This window comes from Sitophilus oryzae, unplaced genomic scaffold (assembly GCF_002938485.1).
Source record: "Sitophilus oryzae breed Bouriz unplaced genomic scaffold, Soryzae_2.0 scaffold_1000_pilon_pilon, whole genome shotgun sequence".
In the NCBI taxonomy this organism is placed as follows: domain Eukaryota; kingdom Metazoa; phylum Arthropoda; class Insecta; order Coleoptera; family Curculionidae; genus Sitophilus; species Sitophilus oryzae.
Genome location: NW_022145617.1, coordinates 2816886 through 2843878, shown reverse-complemented (window position 1 = coordinate 2843878; position 26993 = coordinate 2816886). Strand labels below are relative to the sequence as shown.

The 26993-nt window shown below is 31.7% G+C and overlaps 3 protein-coding genes across 4 annotated transcripts; 1 reads left to right on the top strand and 2 right to left on the bottom strand.

Moving 5' to 3' along the window:
* The first annotated feature begins 410 nt into the window (after window positions 1–410).
* Window positions 411–15104, top strand: LOC115883743 (SH2B adapter protein 1). 2 transcript variants are annotated; one of them, XM_030902177.1, is made up of 7 exons: window positions 411–1123; window positions 1179–1345; window positions 2236–2411; window positions 4082–4257; window positions 5628–5813; window positions 6525–6659; window positions 13977–15104. In XM_030902177.1, the coding sequence occupies exons 1-7, from the start codon at window positions 524–526 to the stop codon at window positions 14079–14081; spliced, it is 1545 nt and encodes a 514-aa protein (XP_030758037.1). In that variant the 5' UTR covers window positions 411–523; the 3' UTR covers window positions 14082–15104. The 2 variants fall into 2 exon arrangements, with proteins under 2 accessions (XP_030758037.1, XP_030758098.1); XM_030902238.1 differs by having other exon boundaries at window positions 6525–6670; window positions 13977–14099.
* Window positions 15105–19654: 4550 nt separating this feature from the next.
* On the bottom strand, window positions 19655–20324 carry LOC115889036 (zinc finger SWIM domain-containing protein 7-like). The gene is made up of 2 exons (XM_030909261.1): window positions 20108–20324; window positions 19655–20049 (listed from the first exon to the last, which is right to left on the bottom strand). Exons 1-2 carry the CDS (start codon window positions 20184–20186, stop codon window positions 19700–19702), a joined length of 429 nt encoding a protein of 142 aa, XP_030765121.1. The 5' UTR covers window positions 20187–20324; the 3' UTR covers window positions 19655–19699.
* Window positions 20325–20796: 472 nt separating this feature from the next.
* Window positions 20797–26089, bottom strand: LOC115883681 (probable ATP-dependent RNA helicase DDX55 homolog). Its single transcript, XM_030902096.1, has 10 exons — window positions 25783–26089; window positions 25556–25725; window positions 25337–25498; window positions 24815–24943; window positions 24638–24755; window positions 23694–23947; window positions 23164–23361; window positions 22604–22738; window positions 21240–21585; window positions 20797–21185 (listed from the first exon to the last, which is right to left on the bottom strand). The coding sequence occupies exons 1-10, from the start codon at window positions 25934–25936 to the stop codon at window positions 21070–21072; spliced, it is 1782 nt and encodes a 593-aa protein (XP_030757956.1). The 5' UTR covers window positions 25937–26089; the 3' UTR covers window positions 20797–21069.
* Between the last annotated feature and the right edge of the window lie 904 nt (window positions 26090–26993).

Here is a 26993-nt window from a genome sequence, read left to right as displayed (position 1 = left end):
AAGAGCCATTACGAACTTGCGCAGAAATTATAAACATGATAAATCATCATGTTTGCGCTTAGGTTTATAGGGGGAGATCAGAAAGTAATCGTGATTATAAATTATAAGTTTTTTGATGGCCATATTTAGTATTAAATGCGCACTCGTGGTAGTTCTTTCGTCCTACCTTCATATCTCTGGGTCAGATACCATCAACTGTCACTGTCATTTACTGCCGGAAAAAAACCGGAAAATGTTTGTTGACATATCGTTATCCTTTTCTAACACGTATGCATTATCGATTAAAAATTATGTCTAGTTTCGCCATACTTGCATTTTTTTCTCTCTCTCATTTCTCATAAAATAAAAAGAGATAGATAAATAATAAGACGCAGATTCTGACATTATGTCCAGACAAGAATGACAGATATCAAATTATTTTTTTCATTAAAGTTAATCTATAAAAGCTATTATAATTTTTGTAGTATTTGACTGTATCAAAACATGTAATTTATTTATAAAAAAAACAATTATAAACAACAGAATGGCGGCAGCTTTCGAGAGCAGTAATCCCGAGAATTCTTGGATAGATTTTTGTGAGAGACATGCCATGGTCGCCGCTCAAGATTTTTCCAAAAGTTGCAACCAATACATCAACATGAGTTTACCAGAAAACGCTCGAAATCTAGTAAACCACAAAGATTTACTGAAAAAATTCGTAGATTGTTTCACTGAAGAGTTCGAAAAAGACTTCACCAGACGTAGACTAGGAGGAGGAAACAAGGTTTTGAACGGAGTGAAAACAAATACTACCCCTACAAATAACGAAGATAGTTTTGAAGTGGAAGAAGGCTCACCTAAAATGACCCACAAACCTTTTTTCAGAAGGCTCAGCTTTAAGATGTTGAGAAAAAGTAAAGATATCTTTCACAAACATTCAGATGATGATTCTATCAGTCACAACAAAACTAAGTTGGCTAAAATTGTTGTTGAATGCCGCAAAGAGGGTATTGTTGATTACACAACCCCTGAATGCTTAGATCAACCCTCTGGAACACCGAAATGGGAAAAATGTAGACTGCAACTGGTCAAAGCCACCGGTGGGTATATGCTAGAGTTTTATTCGCCCCCAAAAAACCCTAAGGTGAGTGTATACACTAAATTTAAAACATAGCGTCAAGAAAATGGGTCTTTTTTAGCCCCGAAGTGGTGTATTTTGTGCCCTTATTACGGAAGCCAGGGAGACCACAGCACTGGAAATGCCTGATCACGAAAACACATTTGTTCTTAAAGCTAGTAATAACATGGAGTTTGTTATAGAAGCTCACGATACAGATGATATGAGATCTTGGCTGGCCACTATAAAGTAATAATTTTTGATACAACATATTTTTTATTATTTATATTCAATAAATCAATTAATGCTTTATTGTTTCTAAGATTACTCTTGTTAACAAAGCTGCGTAAAAAGAAAAAGAAAAAATAGAATATATACTCAGCCTAGACAAAAATAAAAATTAGACAATATCAATAAAAAAACAACAAAATAACATACAAATATCATACAAACATGTTTATCAGTTAAAAAACATAGATCAAAATTTAAAAACATATAATTATATCACGTTTAAAGCAGTAGAACATTAGAACCCATAATATACAGGGTCCTGCAACAGTTTTTGGGCATCTAACCCCTGTCTAAAGTTTGAATTAGTATTTGTTTTTTTCCGAAAAATATTTTGACTTCTACAGGGTGGCTGTTCATCTAATAAAAAATAACATACAGGGCGTTCCATTTAAAAAAAAACAGAAAAATTATTTTATATGTTAGAAAGTTTGGCGTAGAATTTTGAACACCCTGTATGATTTAAGATTACGATATTTATAGCAAAGTAATATAGCCCATCAAAAGTAAATACCTAATATAGTTTTGATTTCAGGACAATTCTTGTATTTGTAATAATTTTTTAAGGAAGTTTGAAAAATATATATTTTTTTATTTATTTATTAATATCTCTAAAATTATCTAAATATATTTACTCATATCTTAGAATTATGTAAAGTGATCTGAAAGAAAGCCAAAAATGTAATAATATACAGGGTGTTTCAGTTAAAAAAAATCATCCTGATTCACTCACACTTTTTTTTTCTTTTCACAAATATTTTCCTGAATTACATCCCCTACATACTTTACGTTTGCACTTAAACACGCACTATTGCCGAACCCTGTATAATTTTATAATGTGTGTTTTCTAGATATTGTATGAGGCTTGGTCCTGGTGGCAACGAACTAGGGGTTGGCAATTCTGAATATCAGTCAAACGCTCCAGATTTACCTCCTAGACATGCGTCAGGAGGTGGCCGTCCAAATGACAGACTGTCATCCAGTTCAAACTTTGAAATAGGAACCTCTGGCATTGAAGGCACCCCTAGTAAGTCCCAGATCAGGGATGGCGAACCTTTTTGACACATGGGTCAAATTCTGTTCATATATTTGTTTGACCCGCGATTTGCCATCACTGTCATAAATTATTGATATTCTTTGAATAAAAAAATTTAAGCAAGGAGTGGGGATACTTGACAGTTCTGTTTGAAGATTCAGTTGACACATTTCAATTTGATTTGAAATTTTGTGGATTTGTCATTCCTTTGCTGAACTTAGTTTATATTATTCATTATTTATTTTACAACTGGTAGTTGCTTAGAGGTAGTAAATCTAGAAGGAAATGGTGGCAGAACTTAAATTAACAGTGACACTATTGCGATTTATCGAAAAAGTTGGTCGTGTAGCGTGCGGTATATTTCGGTCAAAAATCAAGGGAAATAATGAAATAACTTTTTACTAGTAAGTGACTATATAATATACATATTATACTAAACCGATCATTTATGAAATTCACTTAAAACTAACTAATTACATATTTTTTCTTACATTTTTGCATTTATTTATCACTTGTCAAAGATTAGATGTCAAAGAATTTAAATATACGTCAATTTGACTTACCTGCTTCAGTAGCGTATCAGATGTTTGTTTTAGGGTGTATTCCGTTGCTTACCTTGGTTATGGTTTTATGTTCCGTTTGTATTGGTTTCCTGAAAGTATTCTTATTACGGAACACGGTTCCTGAAAAATATCTATCATAATTGTCACAAAACCAGCGCGGGAAGGCTGATTTTTCTGGTTTTGTTTGTCAATCAATGTCATTTATGTGACAGAAATCACGCAAATATTAGAAGTTCGAGTGAAATTCTTATTTAATTTCTAAAATTTGTAATAATATTTTGTATTTACATTCAAAAGCAATGGAGGTAGGCAGTAAAGGTAAATAAATTTCATTAACTTAATAGAATAATTTTTTAGGACCATTTAAACTTATGATGCAGCCATTGTTTCTTAAAGTCAGGAACATTTAAAGAAAACATGAAAAACAAGACAACAAGTAATCGTGAATGTTTTGTAAACTATAAAAATATAAATATTGATTAGATTTGTTTGTTTATTATTGATCTGTTTTAATATTGGGCCAGCAAATCTTCACTTGAGCTGTCTAACGAGTTTAACAGTTTATTAATAAAGTACTTTTCTATATATTAAACTCCATTGAAAAGAAGAAGCAAACGTAAAACCAGAGAATAGGCACATTTAAAAATGCATAAAAGATAAATTTTATAATAGATATTGAAATTTAGAAAACGTCAACATTTGACGTTTCCAGTATTTTACCAAACCGTTCAGTATCAAACCGATGTTTTTCAGGAACCGTAGTTTACCGGTCTGGTTCGCCTGGTTTTGCAACGGAATACAGCCTTAATAAATAATTATTATAACTTATCTACTTTTATTAGAATTATGTATTTTTATAACAATTTTAATATATACTGACATTTATTGACAACGTAAATAAAACAACAAATTATTGAGTCTACTCTACATCATATTTTTACACGTTTTGTATAAAATTAGAACGGCACTGATAAACCGGAATTTAAGTCGGCCATTTTAAGTTTTTCAATCTAAGTTTTTTGATATGCCCCTTCCTTATTTTTTTTTATTTAAAGTTTTTATTCAAGATTCTTTAGTGTAATTTTTTTTTTTTTCTAGCAACTGAATCGGATATTGGTCAAAGTTTGAAGAAAGAATTATGGTTTCATGGAATGCTACCTAGGTCTGAGGCTACACAACAGGTGTTACACGATGGTACTTTGGGACACGGAAGGTTTTTGGTCAGGCAAAGCGAAACGAGAACCGGAGAGTTTGTTTTGACGTTTAATTTCCAGGTTTGCCAATTTTTTAAATTAAGCTAAACCTCAAGAAATATTCTCAATCAGATGTATAAATTATAATTAGCCTGTACACAAATTAAAAAAAAAAGATAATGGAGCATTTTACAACAGCATTAAAACCTACATTACACAGTTATCAAAATTAAAAAAAGAGTTATCTCCATATGCCATATGATTTAAATTATTTTTTTGAGTATGGATGAATTATAGGAATTAGAATATAGGTACCCTTTTTTATATCTATTGCATTTTTTATTGATTATTTTTTAAATGAGGTGAGAATTTATACAGGGTGTCCCAGGCTGAGCGTGCATTAGAAGTTTCTAGAAAACTACAATATCTAGACCGGAGATTTTTTGCACATCACTGTTTCACAACGAGATCTTGTTAATGTTAGATATAGATTATTTGATATCAGAATTCATAAAATTTTACAGAGAATTTAGGTATGTAATAAAAAAATGGGGATACCCATTTAAAATAAGAAAGTTGTTGTCAACTTTCGGTTTTTCCGGTAGTGCCGCCGTATTGAAAATATTTTTAATCAATAGATCTCGTTGTGAAACAGTAATGTACAAAAAATCTCCGATCTTGATATTGTAGTTCTCTAGAAACTTCTAATGCACGCTTAGCCTGGGACACCCTGTATACCTTGTATGTCTTACGTTTCTTTTTAATACAGTTTTAGATATTTACATGTTAATAGTCAGAATTTCGATTATTTGTATTTTTTAACTTTATTATCTGTAAGAAAGTAGTATATATGTTTATTTCTGTTTTTTTTTGACACTATTTCAGCCTATGTCATGTTACATATTTTTGAAATAAAGAGGTATATCTATCTATATCTATACTCTATGGTCGAATAAAACGGCTTCAAAGACGGCTGGGGAATGACAGTTGATAATAATTTTGGCGAGGTCAATCTCTAGACATCATTTACTAAAAAATGACATAAATCTTGTCAAAAAATATAACACTAATAATTATAGAAAGATTATAAAAGGATAGAACGTTTCCAGACACTTAAATCTTGTATTTTTTCTGGAATTTTAAACTACACCATTTAAAAATCATTTTACCCAATATAAAAACAAATTACAACCTTCTTAAGGCCTACCTGGCCAACGAAGCGCTATAAAAAATGAGGGGGCCAAGTAAATGACGTCTAGGAATAATTGACCTCGCCAAAATTATCATCCTTTGTTATTCCCCAGCCGTCTTTGACGCCGTTTTTTTTCGATTTTTTGATATTAAGGTTGCCTACCTTTCAGACACAGACTTGTCTAGATATTTTATTTTTTTTATGTTTTAGTGCGAGTAGATCTCGATTATGTGAAAAAATTATGAGGGTTCTGTTTTAGGGAAGGGCTAAACATCTGAGAATGACGATTAATGAACATGGTCAATGCCGTTTGCAGCATTATTGGTTCGCGTCCATTTACGAGATGCTCGAAAATTTCAGGTCACACCCTATACCCTTAGAGAGTGGGGGTAATTCTGACGTCACACTGACCGATTATATTTTAAACCCAAATGCCCGACAACAGGTATATTTTTCCTCTAGATCATACCAAATAAACTTTTGGCCGCGTGATTAAGCTTGACCGGCACAACGTTGCCTACTTTTACATATTTTCTTTTAATCAAAATATTTTAGGAAACAAAAATAAATTAATTATAAATATATAAACAGTTATTATTCACATGAACAAAACTCAGCTCCTTAACAACACTTAAGGGACTTAAAGGGCCATTATTACCGCTTTCCCGTTCAAAATATTCTAATAAAGTTCCGTTGGTTTTTTGACGGCTGTTAAGCCATCTTGTACACTAGTAAAAATGTTTAAGCTTAAAGTATCACAACACAATTCATTTAAGCCAAAAACTGGTAAACAAAACTAAAGTGTCAAAACGAGTGACAGTGTCAGGAAATAAATAAATAAATGTGGCAACTTGACATTTTTTCCAGCAGAGCTACCACCTGAATCCCTAGCGGGAAATTTAAATTCCAGTTAGTCAGCCCGGCACCGAATATGTTAATGGTTGGCAACAATCAATTTAAAAATCGCGCCCTCGATTACGTAACTAAAAGTTTAATTGGTATCGCTTATAGTTTTCATAATTTTGAAATAAATTCATAATTAATTATTAATTTTTCATAATTCATAATTTATGTAACGTTGAACGACTGCTGGATAGACAGTACCCTATACCCTGCCTGTACAGAGTGTTTAACAAAAATATTTTTTCATATACAGTTGCAGCATTCTATTGGGCGAAATACCTCATCATCCCCACCACCGCAGAGCACGTCTAGCGGACAAATGACAGCTGTCAATGGAACGGAATCTGCTGGGTCGCGTCGTGCTATGCCCGTTCCGGAAGTCAGACAAGTGAGATAGATGTTAGAAAAAAAATGATATAGATATATAGTAGGTGTTGGTATCGTTTATGTGTAGGCAGAGAGATCAGAAAAAATGGCGCTTCTTGCTGTTTTTTTGCGGTGTGATTGGAAAAAACTGTCACAAAAAATAAGTTGGCCGTGTTTTTATGTTTCTGAGTGTGTTGAATGACGTTGAGAGATATACAGTATGTCCCTGGATTGTCTTTACAAGAGAATTTTTTTATTGTCATTTTGAGAAAAATGCATTATACATAAAAACTTTCGCTTGTTCTAAAATGGTTAATCCGGTTTAAGCTTGATTTTCATGCAGGCGTTGTCCGATGATACAATATTAATTTTATTGATTGAATTTAAAGACTTAGATTGGTTAGAAAATTACGAAGTTTTTAAATTTATTGCATTTTCATGCCTCCGTTTATCGGATATACGATTTGCTTGTGATTGGTGTCATTTTATATTTTTATTTCCATAACAAAATTTCGCTGTTTTACTTGTAGTCTAAGAGCAACGTTTTCTCGAGAGAGAATCTTTAGAAAGCTGGTTCTTTAATATATCTTTAGCTATGCTCTCCTGAACAGAGTACGGACCGTCTAGCTTCCGGTAGACGTTGCGTTCACTACTGTGCATCATATCTGTATTCAACATCTTACTGCGCATCACAAATTCGCCGTGTATTTCAGGAACTAAGGAGGCTAGGCCAAACCCAATAACGGTAAACTAATAGGATTGCTCATCCTCATAAGACGTACGTTCGCCTCTTCCCGCGCTTCAGCTGACGGTTGTGACGTCATTGTATGTATTATTGGTTGCCTATGGTAAACTAATAAAAATAACAGCTGTGAAATTATGAGTTAATTATTTTGTCGATTCTAAATGTGAAAAAGGTGTTTTTAAAGTTTTTAGAGCTATAGAGTTTATAAATACGTTCATTTTGTGTTGTGGATTGTGACTAAGTGCCTACGATATTGTTTATTAATTATTTTAAAGCAAAATACGTAAGTACTCTAAAAAGAATGCCTGCAAAAGGTGATACTGGGAACTGCTGTTCTTAAAAATGCATTATGCGAATATTTAATACGATTTAGACAGTTAATTTTCTATACTGCATACATATAAGGTGTTTAAATAAATAAACTAAATGAAGCATTCCCTCGAATAAGGGTTTATGTTGCATTTTTCAGATATTGGGATTTTTGCACAAAACGGGTCTGTGTAGACAAGTTCATCCTTTTACAGTAATAAATACCCGATAATGTGCCGTCATCTATGAACAACATGCGACACCATCTTTTCTAGCATGGAATAAAGTTATATGTTGTCATATTTTATTCAATATCGTAAATATATCGAACGTTCAGTCACGCCGTCGCTTTGCAAAACATTAAATAAAGGTCGAAAACGAAAAATAAATGTAACTGTAGGTGTATTAAAAACAAACGGTTAAGAAATGTACAACGTGTACACAAAAAAATGCAATCTAAATTGGTTGCCTGCAATAAGGGTTTATGTTACGTTTCATATAAACCCTTATTCCCGGGACTCAAGAGTTTATTACATTATATCTCTAATACTGGTTTATTATTATTTGTGTTGTGCAACTTTTTATCTCTGGGGATTAATAAAGTTGATGTTAGTACCACTTGAATATGATTATCAATACGCAAACCGTAGAAAATCGTTTTTCTTCATTTACTTAAAACTTACTTTTTTTAACATGGCCCCTTATTCGAGGGAAGCCTTCAAATAATGAATGTTTTGCATACGGCAACCAATAATACACACACCGTCATGACAAGGACTAAAATGACGTCACAAAGCGAAGAGTTTTCGCATGCACCTGGCAGACACTTTCGGCTGAATGAGCAGTCCTATTAGGTTAACTGTTCTTGGGCCAAACTTTGCATCATTGTATCTGTACTTTTAAACGAGAAACCCTTAAAACACACGAGAATGGGATACCCTGTACAGATGTGATGCGCAGTAGTGAACCGCAGTAGTCTACCCGCAGCCAGACGGCCCGCACTTTGGTCAGGAGAGCATAGCAAAAGATATATTAAAGAACCGGCTTCCTTAAAATTATCGTTTTCCCGACGGTGCTAGTGCTATTATATTTTTATTAAGGTTAGATGTAACTTGTCAAAAAAGTGTCAATACGTCCGTTATCGTACGATCTTTCTCCGTTGACGGGCTGATGGAGTATTTACGGATGAAAAGTGGCGCGAAAACGCTATGACCAATCAGAGAGCCGTCGGACCATCGTATCAACGGATAACAGATGCATGAAAATCAAGCTTGATACGTTTCAAGACTTCCATACCGTTTTAGAGAAAATAATAAAAAAAACATGAAAATATGGTTGAATTTTTTCAAAAATATGTATGTGTAAGTATGTACGTGGGGAAGAAAGTATGAAACTGTTTTATCATTTCTATTTTTCGTGAATGTGATAACAAAAACAGGATATTTAGATTCTTGGATGTAAATATTCCTCAAAAATTTAAAGAAATGATATTATTATGTTTATCATTAGTTGAGAACGAATTATTATTAACAAAAAATATCCAGTTAAGTGCAGAACGGCGAAAAAAATCGGCGTCAAAGACTGCTGGGAATGACAATCGAAGATAATTTTGGCGAGGTCAAGCCCTATATTACGTCTAGAGATTGACCTCGCCAAAATTATTATCGATTGTCACTCCCCAGCCTACTTTGACGGCGTTTTTTTTCGATCATACGCTATTTTTATCCCAAATTCATAATTAAGTAAAAAAATACACTTTTTAGTAGATACAGTACAGAGCAAGTAATATTTTGATTTTCTCTTTTATATAACCTCATATTATGTAGTTATTTTTGTTTTTAATGTGTCTTGATTTGGTGCGTGTTTGATTTAACTCTTCTTCAACATCTCTGCTTTATTTAGTAAATATGCATTTCAATGCCATTATAATGATAGTTATATGTATAACATTACTCATCTAAAGAATTTTATTTTTTTTATTTTTCTTCATACATGTTCATTATTATTTAAACATAAATCTGAATTTTGACTGCTTTTCAGTTCTTTTCTGATCTGATGGAAAAGTTTAAGAGATAAAATTATGTACAGGGTGTCCCATTTAGTTGAAATCATACGGTATCTTCGTTATTAGTAAAGATAGGAGGAGGATGCGGTTTGCACAAACCTGTTCCTGTTTCTTGTCAAACGGAAGATGCTGTAAATAAAATGCTCATAGTCCTCTTCGTTTCTGAACTACAGGGTCTTTTTGAAATTTTGTAATTTGGGACAGCCCCCGTATCTCCGTTATTGTGGACGATATCGAGGGGGTGAAAACTGATTCTTGTAGAAGTTTTTACGTAAAATACAGTGGAGTAGTTTGTTTTTCTAGTAAAAAAATATTTTTGAAAATATGAACTAAAGTTATGTTTTTTTCAAATGGGACACCCTGTATATTTATAAATCATATTATCCGTCTTGCTATGAGCTTTTCAAAAATATATATCACTCTATATTTATTTTCACTATTTACTGCAATATTTAAAATATATAATTTTCGTGATAAATAACGAAAAAATCAAAATGGTATGGATTGTAATATACAGAAGAATTGTGTCAGATTTCGACATATTTTAGTCAAAAACATGTTTCACTATAAATTTACCCTTCTCACATTTTTACGCAGAGTTTTCTCACATTTTTACTCTTATTTTTGGTCCGAAAAAAATTACGTGATATTTTCCGAAACCCCCTATCTCCCATACGTGAGGTTTTGTGAGATTCCCTCACGTAGTTAGTGGGTACCCCTAACCTGTATCTTCGACAACCTATTATAATTTTTATCATTTTTCTTTGTTGGTAGCTATTTTTAAAGTAACTTAATTTTTACATTTTTTAACTGATATTTTTTTACAACAAAAATCATCAATCTCAAAAAATCTGTTCTACAGAATACTCATATTAAGTATATATAAAATAATAGTAGTTAGTGTACAAAGATTAAAAGTGCAATTTTTTAAGTTATCTTGTAAACTCTATTTAATTATTAACTTATTTTTATATTATTTTCCGATAGACTGCCTAAGTCGTTACGTCGCTTCAAAAAATGCGTGGCTTAACAACCTGTCCAAACAAGGTAAAACAAATATTAGGCAATTTTGGTGGTTTATTTTATATCTTCCATTTTTTTTTGAAGAGCAAATTAGACTTCTCAGGTGTTTATTTTAATATAACGTGTGATACTGAATAGTTTTTTCTATAAATTGATAAAAAACAAGTCTATTTTAAGCGGTTTGTGAGGTTATATCCATTGTTGATTTGTGATTGAATAAAAAGATTAAGGAGCATATGAAAAAACTTAGGTCAAGCGCGATGGGAACCTAAAATGACCGACTTAAATTCCGGTTTATCAATGCCGTTCCAATTTTATTCAAAACGTGTAAAAATATTATGTAGGCTAGATAGGGTTCCCAACTTGAGCATCGGCGATTCCGGGACAATTATTTTTAAGTTTTTAAATAATTGAAACAAAACATTGAATATTAAAAATTCAAATATATTATATGTAAATGTGATTTTCTGGTCCCGGCCAAGGCAAAATTTTAGCCATGACAAACTTTCTGATTCCTGGTTAATCCCGGTCAAACCGGGACGGTTGGGAACCCTAAGGCTAGACTCAATAATTTGTTGTTTTGTTTTACGTTGTTAATAAATGTTGATAGTTATTAAAATTGTTATAAAAATGTATAGTTCTAATAAAAATAGATAACTTCTAATAATTATTTATAAACATAAACGTCCGATACGCTACTGAAGCAGGTAAGTCAAATTGACGTATCTAAATTCTTTGACATCTAATCTTTGGCATAGATAAAGGAATTTATTAGATTGGAATGCCCGTTAAAAGTTAAAATATATAATTGTTTTGGGTCGCGACCGCTGGACGCGATCTAGCGTTGCTATAGCGGTTGCTAAAACAACCGCAAACAATTACGAAAATAATTTTCTTTTGTCAAAGTCAGAATCTTCAAAAATATAAAATCTTTCAAAATTTAAACCGCCCTCATTGAAAAAATACCGAAAAGTGTTTAAAGCATCCATTTTCAAAGTAATTATTGACAACTTGTGAGTTTAATTTAAATTTTATTTACTCAGACCCGTGATAATTGGGAAAAAGTGGCATTAAAAACTTGAAAAACTGTGTTGTGAAGTGTGAACTGCAAAAACCATCGTGGATCGTGGTATAACGTCGGTTTCCAATGTTTTTCCAGGTATTTAATACATGTCCTTATATAAAATAAAGTTCTTGTATGCAACACACTGTATTTTATTCATAAAATTAAAAGAAAATAATAATAAATTTGAATAAATAATATTTGGCGACATAATTCCGGAAAAAACCGAACCGATCCGAAATTATCAATAGCTTTGGGTCGCGACCGTTGCAAGAATAGCGCCAAATAGTGTTTACATTGTCCTTATGGGCACTTTCCAATCTAACCTTGTTTCATTTATCTATTATCTTTGGCAAGTAGTAAATAAAAACAAAAATGCAAGAAAAAATATATAATTGGTTAATTTTAAATGAATTTCATAAATGATCGGTTTACTACACGCATGTATGTTAATATATCATAGTCACTTATTAGCGAAAAGTTATTACGATAAATCGCAATAGTGTCACTGTTAATTTAAGTTCTTCCATAAAATTTCCTTCTTGATTTATTACCTCTAAAACCCTACTAGATGTAGAATAAATAATAAATAACATAAAATAAGCTCAGTAAAGACTGACAAAAAACAAAATTTCAAATCAAATTCAAATGAAACGTCAAACAGAACTGTCAAGGACCCCCACACTAGGGCCTCATCTTCGTCTACCATGCATGAATACATGGATAGCAGTATATTCCCTCCTTAATCTTTTTATTCAAAGGTTGGAACAAACCTATTGTTTTTGTTTGGAAATGTTTTTTAGGCTCCGCCTACTGTCGTGACGTCACACTTAGGCAGTCTATTACCGCTTATTTATTCATAATGTAGGAAATGCGAATTAAAGTACTAAGGCAAAATTTCTGGTAATTTTGACCAGCAGTTATGGTGAACTCATTTTGTTACAACTGCCAATTACGAAATAACCAGTAGTTTAAGAGATACTTTGTCAAAATACTGTGTTTTAAGTACAAAAATAGTAAGTGTAAATATAAACTATTTCCAATTTTTATGTTTGTTTTATTTTTGTCACTCCCTTTTAGTTATTCACGTTTCTTATTCTTTCAAATTCATTCTATCATATGTACAGGGTGTGAAAAAAAATAGTCTAACGAACTTCAGTGAGTAATTCAACAGAAAATTAAAAGAAAAAAAGGTTTCTATGATGATCTATACTAATATATAAAATCCTTAAGTGACTGACTCACTGATTAATCACGATCCTGCTCAAACCACTCAACGTAAGAAGCTCAATTTTGGCATACAGGTTGATTCTAGGGTGTAGAGGTTCGATAATATAATATAAGAATAATAAGAAGGGATTCTTCGAAATTCCAGTTCCAAGGGGATGAAACCACCCTAATGAGACCACCTAGGTAAATTAAAAACGGTCAAGTTTCCGAAAAAAACGCTTAAACACGTATATTTTATTTTGTTGTTTTACATATTTTAAGGTATTTTTTAAAAATGTATACAGGGTGTTTCGAAAAATCTGGTCATTGATTAATCACGATCTTGCTTAAAGCGTTTGACGTAAAAAGGTGATTTTTGGAAAACGGATTGACTTTAGGGTGTAGAGGTTCGATAAGAAGGGATTTTTCGAAACTCGAATTCTAAGGGGGTGAAACCACCCCTCAAATATTAGAATATTTTTTTATTTAAAAACCGGTGAGTTTTTCTTGGACACGCATAATTTATTTTTTTTTTACATATTTTGAAATTTTTTAAAATATCATACATGTTGGGTAATCGATTGACCACGATTCTGACGTTGAGTCAAATCTGACGTCGATTCTAAGTTGGTTCTCCCTACAAGTAGGAGTCATATTGACCTCGAAATCAAGTTTCTCAAAACCAATTTACATCCAAATACCGACATCAGTTCAGAAATTATTTGAAAATACCGTAAAAAATGAAACTTCTACACCCTGTATCTCCGAAACGAAGCCCCATTTTAGGACACACAACTTTTTTATTTATCTTTAACTGCTTCAGAGGAACTTTTTGTTTTAATTTCATCTGTAGAATCACCCAATGAAGTTTAGTACACTATCTTTTTACACCCTGTATATACGCACAATAAAACGTTTTTTACAGGTTGTGTCTCATAATGGGAGTGTGCGTACACAAGAGACTACCTTGGATCAGATTCAGAGTGAGGCGTCGAGTAGAGCTGTTGAAAATCAATATAGTTTTGTTTAAAAACGTTTAGCATAGGGTTTCCATACAAGATTTTGGAAATTCTGGAAAAGGAAGCTCTGAAGTCAGCGGATTTCGTCAAAAAAATAATTATGAGTTCGTTGAGGTAAGTAGAGTTTGTCTAGCGAGAGAACACCTGACAGCGAGAGTTGTCTGTCATTTTAATTGACAGATAAATTGTATCTTCTGTCATTTTGTGGATGTCTTTTTTGACTTGTTGAACAGACAAACAGACTTTAAAGTAGAAATTAAAGGCAGTTAAAAAAGTGTTAAAATACTAAGATTTCTACTGCATCCGTTACAAATAACATCAGAATTATAAGAATGTTCAGCCCTTGTTCAACGTCACGTCATATATTGTCGAACTCTCTCAATCACTTGACAACCAGATGAAAGAGATTGGTGACGTCATTAAGGTATTTCGTAAATTGCTGCATATTCTTTTTAGTAATTGTCATTGTCATTTGGTTTGGGGTTATAATTTTATTGACGGATATCTATCAATGTCAAAATTAAAAATCTATTGTCGCTATCAAACAAAATTCAATTTTTATTATTGCAAAAATGCCTCAAAGATTTAATCAAAATGAACAAGAACTCATTGCTAAGCTTATAAATTATTTTTTTCAAGAAAGAGACACTGGTAGAACACTCTTGTCCGTGGACGCCGTATATGAAGTAAGTACAATGCAAAAGTGTAATATTCCTATGTAAAATACAATTTGATAGCGTTTTTAAATAATATAGCGAGTTGCTGATGCTTTAGAAGTAAGAATTTCAACAGTCGAAATGATTGGAACTAAAGGGATCGTAACTGTTCAAGAAAAAATCAATAAATGTCGAAAAATAAACGGAACTTGCTCAGTCAATAGAGAACAACGGCATACGGTCGAGTCGGCCGCTGCTGGCACGTATACGTAGACGTAAAGAATCTTTTACGTGTATAAAAAATAGAAAATATAAGAAATGCGCATGTGTACGTAAACGTTAACGTGTTTGTAGGCCGACTCGACCGTATGCCGTTGTTCTCTATTAATATAGGAACGTACTTAAAATTAAAAAAACATATGAACTGATACTGAAGCTGTGGTTGGTTCCTTGTGAAACATCGTTGAAATATTAGTATTTTAATAAAGCACGCTTTTAGATGTTTCAAAAAACTTTTAATAAGAGTAACTTTAACTCTACATATATGTTTCGGCTTGTTAGGCCTTTTTCAAGAGTTTTTTAAGAACTAATCGTCTAACTACACTGTAACTATATATATATTTGCTATTGGGGTGGGTTCAGAGAGTTTACAATAGGAGTAATAAAAAATGTGTTTAGAAATCCTTGTTGGTCGTTAACATTATTTTCGTTTTTAACAGATTTTAGTATGTCTAACTGTTCAATGTAATTTAAGCGTCTACCTTTTGTTTCTCTGTGTAGTAAGTTAATTGAGTTTTCATTAATTTTGTGATTATTTACTATACAATGAGTTGCAAGACCAGAACTATGCTGGAGATTATTAATATACTTTACATGTTCTTTAATCCTTATATCTACATTTCTACCTGTTTGGCCTATGTACACGGCATCACAATCATTGCAATCCACCCTATATACACCCGACTTATTTTTGACATTAGTTTTGTCTTTATTATTTAATAAAATTTGACCTAAATTTCTTTTATTTACGTTAATAGTTTTACATCCTATTTTATTGAGATTATTTGATATTTTGTTAGTTAAATTAGGAATGTAGTTTAAAAGTCGATAATTGTTATTGTCTTTAGAATTAGCGGAATAAAATTTTTTCATTAATATTTTCTTTTGTTTTTTCTTTAGCATATTATCAATAAGGGAACACTTATATCCATTGTTGATGGCGATTTGTTTAATAATATTTAACTCTTTTTTAAAATTCTCTGGGCTCAGTGGAAACATTACCAATCTATGAATTAAACTATGAAAGGGTGACATTTTGATTTGCCAGGATTGGTGTGATTGACTATGTATTACAGTGTCTGTGGTAGTGGGTTTTCTGTAAATATCAAATTGTAATCTATTAGACTGTTTTATAATTGTAACATCAAGAAAATTGATGGTATTAATACCTTTTTCAATAGTAAATTGTATTCTCGGGTTAATTGAATTTAATAATGTTAAAAAACTGTTTAAATTTCTCTCGGTGCCTGACCAAATACAAAAAATGTCATCTACATATCTTGCCCAATAATTTATTTTTGATATTAAACTACTCTTGTTTTTAAATAGCTTCTTTTCAAAATCTGCCATAAATATTTCTGCGAATAACGGTGAAATTGGGGAACCCATCGGTAACCCATCTTTCTGTTTAAATATTTCATTGTTATACTGAAAATAGTTTTGTTCTAAACAAGTTTCAATTATTGTTATTAAATCTGATTTTACTATTATATTAAGATTAGATTTATCAATTAGTTCATAAATAATAGAGGACAATTCATGGGTTGGGATAGAAGTGAACAGGCTTTTGACATCGAAAGAAACGAGTGTTGCATTATGTGGAACTTCAATATTTTTCAAATTATCTAGCAACTCAAAAGAATTCTTTATGGCAAATTTTGATTGAAAATTGATCATGGAAGGAAGTGTTTTAGCTAGTATTTGACATAATTTATAAGAGGGAGCATTTATGTACGAGACGACTGGTCTAACTGGATTATTGTCTTTATGTAATTTTAGTAAACCATAGAGTAATGGGGGTGAAGGATTCATTATTTTGGCATAGTATTCATTGTTATTAGGTAATATAGATTTGTTATTTTTTAAAATAGAAAGAATTTGTTTTTGAAAATTACATGTTGGATCAGAAATTTTAGTAAAATCTCCACTATTTAAAATATCAGCTATTTTCTTATCATATTCTGTTTTTGTAAGAATTGTTATAGTGTTGCCCTTATCGGCTTTTGTAATTATTAAATTGTTATCATTTAGAGTTAAAGTTACTCTTATTAAAAGTTTTTTGAAACATCTAAAAGCGTGCTTTATTAAAATACTAATATATGAACTGATCTCGGACATACCCTAAAACAAAAAATTTGACATAAATAATGACGTAAAGATGAACGGTGGCTGAATAACAGTCTTTAAGACAAAAACTAGATCGTATTTTATATTTGGTTACTCTCCTAGTAAAATATATAATGATAGTTCCAAACCAATTTACCCGTTACCCGTTGCATATACAGTTAACAAGAGCTAAAGTTTGTCCAACGAGTGCAAGAAGATTTCGACAGATGGCATTCAAAATATGACAGAAAATACAATTAAAGGTATGGCTACAATAACCAGGCAGCTTCACTTTTTTTCGAAAATGAGATTTTTAATGAATAACCCTTTAAAAAAATTGGCCGATTGTTTCCTGCAACAATCAGTTCTCTCAATATCAATATAACAGTAAATAAATGGCGATGTTAGTTGGAGCTTAAAAGCGCAGCCTCTTTTTCCATTTCCCACAAATTTATTAAAATGGAGCTGCCTGCCTGGTTATTGCAGCCATCCCTTCAATTGTCTTGTGAATTAAAATGACCGACAGACCCAACTGTTAATGTAATGGATCGTTCGACAGACTTATAATTATAAAGCGCCCGTAATCGTAACAAAATAAAGACAAAACAATTCACATCAACGAGTGTACTACTGAAAACGAAAAATTTACCTGATAAATATGGGTACTTTTGAACAATGTCGGTATAGTAGATATTGTGACATCGTAACGGTTAAATTATTCAACAAAGTTAAGTTGTTTTTACAGTTAGATATCACGGATCACAAATTCCTGCCGGACATGTCCGGGTATATCCGGACGTATCGTATGGAAACCCTAACTTAACATTGATCTGTACCTAACAGTTTTATTTATCTGTGATTGTTTCTTACTTTTGTGATAATGTGTATTTTCTTCAACATTCCAATTGTAAATAGGTATAGTTTGATCAACGGTCTTTCAATGTTACGTCATATATCGTCGTACTCTCTCTCATTCACTTGACAACCAGATGAAAGAGCTTGGTGACGTCATTAAAGTCGTTTTAAAGTTATTGAATTTCTTGTTAAGTAAAACCAATGGTTTATTTTTTTGTGAACTTAGAGAATATCAAATAGAATATTGTATAGAATAACCTTAATTCTTTTGAATAAGTTTACTTTTTTTGAATAAGTTTTTTTAATAAATACGATTTAGCAAAGAAAGAACTGGTATATATAGGTAAAATTATTGAATTGAAACACAATCAAAACATGAATAACGCTTAACAAACCCTACTTGAAACTAATAAAAACGGAACTCAGTCAATTAGTAATTTCGGAAAGTACTTAAACATTTCTAAACAACATGAACTAATCTCAGACACACCGTGAAGCGTATATTTATTAAAAATTGATGACGTAGCTTTGAACGCGCGCGCGATCATTGTACAAACTATACTATTTCTAATACACTTTATTATTATTAAATGAATGTTTCTGTAATATATAAACTATATAATATCAAATATAAAAGTTGGGACCGATTTTACGTGCCAAAAATGGTGCATGTTTTTTCTTCTTCAGTATTAAATCACGTCACACAATATTTCATAATTCTACAAAAATCAAAACTTCTATCATTCCGTATGCATTTATTATTGTATTATATAAGATAATTACTATTGAATGTTTTTTTTTTATTTATTTACCTTTATTCCTTATAGTACGAGAGCTAGCAACGTCGGAAAACCAAGTATTTTAAGACGTCTCGCTCTTTAATATATCTTTTACTATGCTCTCTAGAACAGCATGCGGCTCGTCTGGCTGCCGGTAAACGTTGCGTTCCCTACTGCGCATTGAAAGAAGATCCTATATTTTTATTAGTCCTATATTTATATTAGACATTAATAGAACATGTCTCCATAGCGCAGTGCGTAGAGTTTCCGACCACGAACCGATGATTCATAGTTCGAATCCGGGTCAGGGCAAAGACTTTTTTATTTTATTTTCGTTTATATTTTGATAGTAAAGTATTAAATACTTGTTTTTTTTTAAATTACTATCACTTTATTACTATCAGAATATAAACGAAAATAAAATAAAAAAGTCTTTGCCCTGACCCGGATTCGAACTTTGAATCATCGGTTCGTGGTCGGAAACTCTACGCACTGCGCTATGGAGAGATGTTCGATTTATATTTAATACTAGAATTTATAGGACTAAATTAGTAAAAAATATAGGAGCTTTTTCCGATGCGCAGTAGTGAACGCAACGGGTATCGGCAGCTAGATGTGCGCATACGTCTTAAAATACTTTCTCGAAAACGTTGCTAGCTCTTAGACTATTATACAGGGTCTTATACATGTCAATTAACATTCTGCAATTTATAAGACAACAATAAAATCATGCATGTTATAAAAACAAACTTTCAAACAGAATAGATGAAAACAGAAAAGTTATATTATTATTTCATTTATTAAAAAATACCGTATGATCGAAAAAAAAAACGGCGTCCAGTTGGCTTGGAAATAACGATCATGACATTTTCCATATAATTTTACATATAAAATGACAGCGATCTTCTGAACAGCCATCGTTGACGCCGTTTTTTATTCGATCATACGGTACCACTAATCATCAAAAAATTCTAGCTGTGTATTTAGAACTTCCTCGTATGTTGCCGGATTTATTATTTCTTCAACAATTTTCCCTGTACTTCTAGCTATGCTCACAGCCAACACGTGCTTGCAAGTAAGTCGATCCTTTAAATCTAATACATGTTTTGTAAAACCATCACAGGTACAATAATTGATATTTTCGAAAACTGTATGTAGTTCGTTATACGTGGCAACCTTGTACATTGTTCTTAGTTTATCTGGAGTACTATACTGATGAACCTTGTACTTTTCTAACAATTCTGATGCTTCAAGAAAGGTATCATGAAAATTTGAATACAGACTTTCTAAAATATCACTTTCAACTAAAAAACATATATCGTTTTTATTATTGCAACGGTTTAAAATTAAAATTATACTTACAACATCCTTTAATTTTGTATAACTGCTCAGATTCTTTTAAAATCGCAAATGCCAACTTTGGTATTATACTTTTCTCCATTTTAAATATTCATGTTAGTTTCTTTGGTTAAATAAATTAAAAAAACGCAGTATTCTCCTTAACTAAATTAATAGAAACATAAATGTAGAGGTAAATCTCTGTTTGGTTCAGGTTTTTGTTTATTTACGTTTCACTAGTTATAGGTTATGTTTCTAAATGTCATATTTTGAAAATGATGCAATGAGCACGTGCAGAAATAACGCTTTGTAACTGGTTAAAATGCGGCTCACGTGATTATAGGCCTAAAATTGTTTTGACAAGGGGAGAGAGTGACGTAACTTTTGTAGTCAAAACACACATTACGCGGCTCTCATATTTTTTATAACGTAGGCCACGGTTTTATAAGAAAAATAAGTGTGGAGGTAAATCTCTTTGTCATATGCGTTATAGGTTATGTTATAAACGATATATTTTGAAAAGCGAGAATGACGCAATGGGCACGAGCGGAAATAACGCTTTGAAATTGGTTAAACTGCGGTTCACGTGATCCTATAGGCCGAAAATTGTTTTGACAAGTAACCAGAGTGACGTAACTTTTGTAATCAGAGGACAAAACGTTCTTATTTCCCATTTAAACAAATAAATAATAGTTATTATAAATTTTAACGTATTTTGTCATATACTTTATTATTATAAAACAACAAGACATTTTATAAAACAACAAGACATTTTTTATAACACAATACAAAATATATACATTATTTTTACATCATATAATACCGTATGATCGAAAAAAAAGAACGGCGTCAAAGACGGCTGGGAATGACAATTTATAATAATTCAATAAGACCTCGCCAAAATTATCATCGATTGTTATTCACCAGCCGTCTCTGAGAGCGTTTTTTTTTCGATCGTATGGTATAATAATAAAACATTTTTTGTACTATTCTATCCCAATCTCTTTATCAAACTCTTCATCTGTAATCTTCTTTTTCTTCAGTTTTTTCAGTAAGGCTACATCTCTCTTTAGCTCTTCTAAGTCTTCTTGAGATATCCCACCTGAAGAAATGTCTATTAAATCTAAATTACTATACTTAAATTTTTATATCAAACCTTTTCTTTTTTTACCCTTCGAATCTTCTTTAACAGCCTGCATTTTTGCGTTTTTTCTTTTAAACCTTCGTTCTTTTTTCGCCTCTTTATTTTGCTTAGTTACCGACCAGGGTTGTGTGGCTTTTTTCACAAGTTTTTGTTTTTTACTAGGCCAGCTACCTGTATTTTTATACTGTTCTAGTTTTTTCAAGCGGATAGCTTCTCGAATTTTATCTTTGTAGGGAATTGAATTTAAATCTAAGCTATCTATTTGTGGAAAATCGGATACATCTTTATTTTTGAGCTCTGGCATTTTCGGTAGGGTTAGTAAGCCGTAAGTAGCTGCCATAGCACCTAGTGGTAACTCCTGTAAACGTTTTAGCAACATTAAACTAAAAAATGTCTACAGGGTGAGTTTCCTACGATATTCTCTATGGGCATCTCGGAAACTACTGGAGATAGAGAGACGGTTAAATGGGGAAAGAATTGCAGTTTTGTGGGGTCATAAATATGCGCCTTTCAGATTTTTGAAAAAGTTCATGGCTTACTAGATATTTCGTAAAAAAAACAAATTTGGGCTATTTTAAAAATTGTCCCTAATTCCATTATAATCTATTTTAGACAGAAAGTGTTCAGATAAAAGTTGTAGATAATCACATTCCTAATGAGTTTATATTCTCCGATTTTTTCTAAAGCCTGTCATTTTTGACATATGACACAAACATATGTTTTTTTTAAATGGAAACCATAGTTGGTCATGACTTCATAAAAAGCGCCATTTTTTAAGCTTTTCAGCGATATAAACTATAATATGTTTCTTTCACAAAATTACTGAGTTATAGCTAATTCTTATCTTTCTTGGCTAATTTCACTTAGTTAGCCATGGAAATAAGTTCAATCATCGTTGCTCTCAGAAATGTGAAACTGTTACATCCAATCTCGGAGAACACAATCTCATTAAGGATGTGATTATCTACAACTTTTATCTGAAAACTTTTTGTCTGAAATAGATTATAATGGAATTGGGGACAATTTTTAAAATAGCTAAAATTTGTTTTTTTCGAAATATCTAGTAAGCCATGAACTTCTTCGAAAATCTGAAAGGCGCATATTCATGACCCCACAAAACTGCAATTATTTACCCATTTAACTGACTCTCTATCTCCAGTAGTTTCCGATATACCCATAGAGAACACCCTAGGAAACTCACCCTGTATATCTTTGTGGCGGATTCATCGTTTCAAAAAAGTCCTATGGGCAGTCCTTATGGCCTTAAGGCATTTTATTTTGTAGATTTTCTTACAGTGCAAGTGACGAATTACCGATAGAACTTTTTTTGAAAACATTAACCTCATTCTTTAAGATTCCTTAGTGCATCTACTTACTTTTACTCTTAACAACAACGAACATTCATGCTTTGAATATGCTCTGACATGAGACACGTACGCTTTAATAGCTTTTTCCATCAAGGCCCTGTCTGTTTTCAACAAATTTCGTATTGATTCCCGTAAATCGTCTATCTAAAAAATATACAGTTCAAAATCCCTTGTATGAACTTTATCAACAATTTCTCTTAAGGTATAGTTTGTTCAATGATCGCTCAACGTGACGTCATCAACATTTGTGATTTTTTATTTTGACATTCATGGATATTCATCAATAAAATCAATAACCTCTAACAAATGACAGTTACCAGTATGGAGGGCAGAGGTAAGGAGAATTATCTATGTGTAAGAGAGAACAATTAAGATGGCGCTGCTGTAGCAAAAGTTCTACATTTAAAAGAAGCGGTAAGAATTTCAAAACAGAATATAATTAAAAATGGATAGATAATTGCCGTGTTACTCTTTCTTGACCAAGTTCAATATATTTTTAAACAGAAAATCACAATGAGACACCTCATAATATAATATCTATTTTTTTGGGTGCACCGTACTATACATACTTCTTTTTGCTGCGTTAAATCGTCGATTTTAGTTAGTTTAACCCTCTGATTAGTTTCTATAAAGTTAACATATGCTTCCTCGTTTTCAAGCAAAACTAGAAGGGCACTTCCTTCATTCCCTTGTCGTGCTGTTCTTCCTACTCTATGCACAAATGCTGAAGCGTTTACTGGTGGATCCCACTGAAGAACCCAGTCTACCTAGTAAAAAAAAACAAAAAAAAACTGTCATAAATACCGTACGTTCGAAAAAAACGCCGTCAGGGACGGCTGAGGAATGACAATTGCTAGTAATTTTGACGAGGTCAAGCAAGAGACGGAATTTAATTGACCCGTACTCTTCCTTGTTCTTTAATGTTGCTTACTGCCAGTTGGCTTTAATAGGGTTGTAATTTATTTATGTAAATTTTTAGTAAATGACGTCTAGGGCTTGACCTCGCCAAAATTATCATCGATTGTCATTCCCCAGCCGTCTTTGACGCCGTTTTTTTTTAGATCATACAGTGTAAATACAAACAAAACATTTCTTTTACCTCTGGTATATCGATACCTCTGGCCATTATATCTGTACATAACAACAATGCTTTGTCGCTGTCTTTAAATTTACTTAGTACTACTTGACGTTTGTCTTTCATTTTACCATGGATCGCCAGTACTGGTATAGGTAATTTTTTGATGCGTGATAAAACTTTTGACCAATAATCTACACAAGCGCAGGTCGGTAAAAAGAGCATTGCTTTCTGTAAATCTTTCCTTTTTATGAAATCCAACAATGATGCCAGTTTTCCTACATATACTTTTGAATGTTATATACAGTATGTCCCCGGATTGTCTTTACAAGAGGAAACGCTTTTTTATAATTGACATTTTGAGAAGAATCCATTCTTCATAAAAAATTTTGCTTCTTTTAAATTGGTTAATCCCATTTATAGTGTTCAAAATTTCCATACCGTTTTAGAGAAAATTAATGATATAATAGATGTTGACAGATGCTTATTCATTTTGATTAACGTCATATTCTTTGTTGTTGTTAAAGTATGCCATTTTCCAATAATTTTCAGAACCCTTTCCATAGCATTGAACTAAATAAATGTTGTGCTTCTTTAACATTTTAAAACAACAGAAGATATTTTGTTAATTAAAATTCTATGAATAACAATCTATCAAAGAAGGAAAACGAAGTTATATTACCATAGAAACGCGTTTTGATTTTTAGGAACAAATTCAACCATATTTCCATGTTTTTCTTAATTTTCACTAAAATGGTATGAAAATTTGAAAAATATATAAACAGTATTAACCATTTTAAAACAAGTAAAATTTTTTATGAAGAATGCATTTTTGTAAAAATGTCAATAAAAGTCTTTCCTCTTGTAAAGACAATCTGGGGACATACTGTATAGCAAATTCAATAAAAGTTGGCGTTATTGATTTCTCTATATTATTGTATTATTGTTATTTAATAATATACGAGTACCTTCATTTTTGCTTAAAATATAGAAGTTATTTAATAGTACTGGAGTACTTTGTTGAGCCTTTGCGGACACGCTCACTATAACAGGGTTTCTTAAGCCTGCTCTTATTAAGTTTTTTACCTGAAATAAAATTTCTCAATTAGTTCAGACTTATTATTACAAAGACAAATAATACTTTCTTCTTTGGTCTGTGTTGCTGAAAATAGCCCAGTTCTACGTTGCTTAGGTAAATAACTAAAAATTGTGTCTAAAGATTTTTGAAATCCTAAATCCAAGAGTCTATCGGCTTCATCTAATATCAGTACTTCCTGAAATCAATGGATTCAAAAATTAAGACAATAGTTAAGATAATTAATAAGAAATCTCATGTAAATTTTAAAAATTAAGTAAACTGTTCATTTGTTATGAGAGATACAAAGTTAAGTATGTACTTGTTAATGATAAAATGGGAAAATTTACCCTATATTCTAGGTGGCATGTTTGTTATTAGTATTTTTTATCTTTCATAACTCCAAAAGGAATATAATGAACACTTTCCTTCATTTTAAGTACCTATGCTCTTTAAAGAGTTTCAAACAACTTTTTCTGAGAAATAAAATAGGGAATTACTAGGGACTTATTCATCATTTTCAAAAATTTACATTGGACTTCCTATATTCAGGTCGGTGATGCAACAGATTGGATAAATTTGAGTACATTACCAATGATTTAATACAATTTGGGAAATTAATATCGTATTTTCCTGATAGTAAATCCTCTAGTCTTCCTGGAGTACTAATTATTATATTGCCTCCCAATTCCTTAAATTTTTTTACATCGTCTTCTACAATGTTTCCTCCAACAAATAATACTTGTGTTAATTTCTATAAAAAAACACTGATTATGGTATTACAATAAACAGAAATTCAATAGGTACTAACTGTAACGTTTTGAAGTAATTCTTTTAGTACATCTCGTGTTTGTAAAGCTAATTCTCGAGTAGGTGAAATGATTATCGCTCCTACTTCATGTTTTTTCCAAGGGTCTTCGATTTCACGAGTTTTTAATATCTGTAGTGTTGGGATTAAGAAAGCTAACGTTTTTCCTGATCCTAAATGAATAAATACTTTATAAATAATACCATACAGGGTGTTATATCTTTAAATACCTGTGACTGCTTCTGCTGCCACATCTTTTTTGTTTAATAACTGCGGTATAGTTGCTGCTTGTACAGGGGTCATGTAAGGAAACTTAAAGCTTTCTATTCCTCTAATTATTTCTTCGTGTAAATGCACATTCAGCTCACCCCAAGATTTTGGCATTTTTCATATATTTAAAATAAATTCCAAATAAAAACGTTTTCAAAATTTAAAAAACAAAACCTCAAAATATTTAACCATTGCTGTCTTTCTTTATTTTTGTCGTTCTTTGTCTAATAATTAACCATAGATTACAACTTAGACTTTCTTCTTTTAATTATTTTTTTCTGGACACTGGCCGTATGACTAGCATGAGTTCGAGCCTTTTCGAGGTAATTAAAAGAAAAGAAGAGAAAACTTATATCTAATCTGTGGTAAGTTTATGTTTCGTACCATTTTTTTTTGAAAGAAGAAGAACATTACTATTATGCTGTGGTTCGGTTCTTTTAAGACCTAAAATATGAAAAAGAAGAACGCATGTGGCGCCATTGTGGATAAAGTGTCAAAATTTTGAACTAAAGTTTTTCCAAGGTTGCCAAGATGTTAGCGAAATCCTGAAATTAAGCTAAATCAATATTTTTTAAGAATAAAACGATTTGAACTGTTATGTTACAAAATAATGATAATATAAACCATATATAAACATTCTTTCGCTAGAATTAATAAACATTCTTTTTGTAGACAGTATTCAAATGAATATCAATACCCCAAAAATTGGTTATTTTATTTTACATCTGCTCAATCTGACAACGTTGGCGATGCGGCATTTTCCGTTGTGTTGTTGTTGCTCTCATAATTTTTCTGATTTTATATAAAAAAAGTGATTTTTCTGTACAGTATTTTCCTATTCCATTCCTTAAGTATTGTTTAACCCTCTGAAAATGTAACTCTTTTACGTTAATTTTGAAATTATCAAATAGGGTTAGAAAGTAATCTTCTTTTCAATTTTCTGACATTCAGTACACCATTACTTCTTTACAATTTGTTTTTAGCTTAATTAATTAAATTGTCCGTAGATTCAAAAGATTAAAAAAGTACTAGCTGCGGGCTGTAAATGCAAGTGGCCAGTGGCCATATTACGGAACAAGAAGAATAATTAGAGGACAATCGTAGGTAGTTAATTCTACCATCCGGCTGGATAGCCATGGCAGCTGTGGCCATTAAACTAATATACTACTAC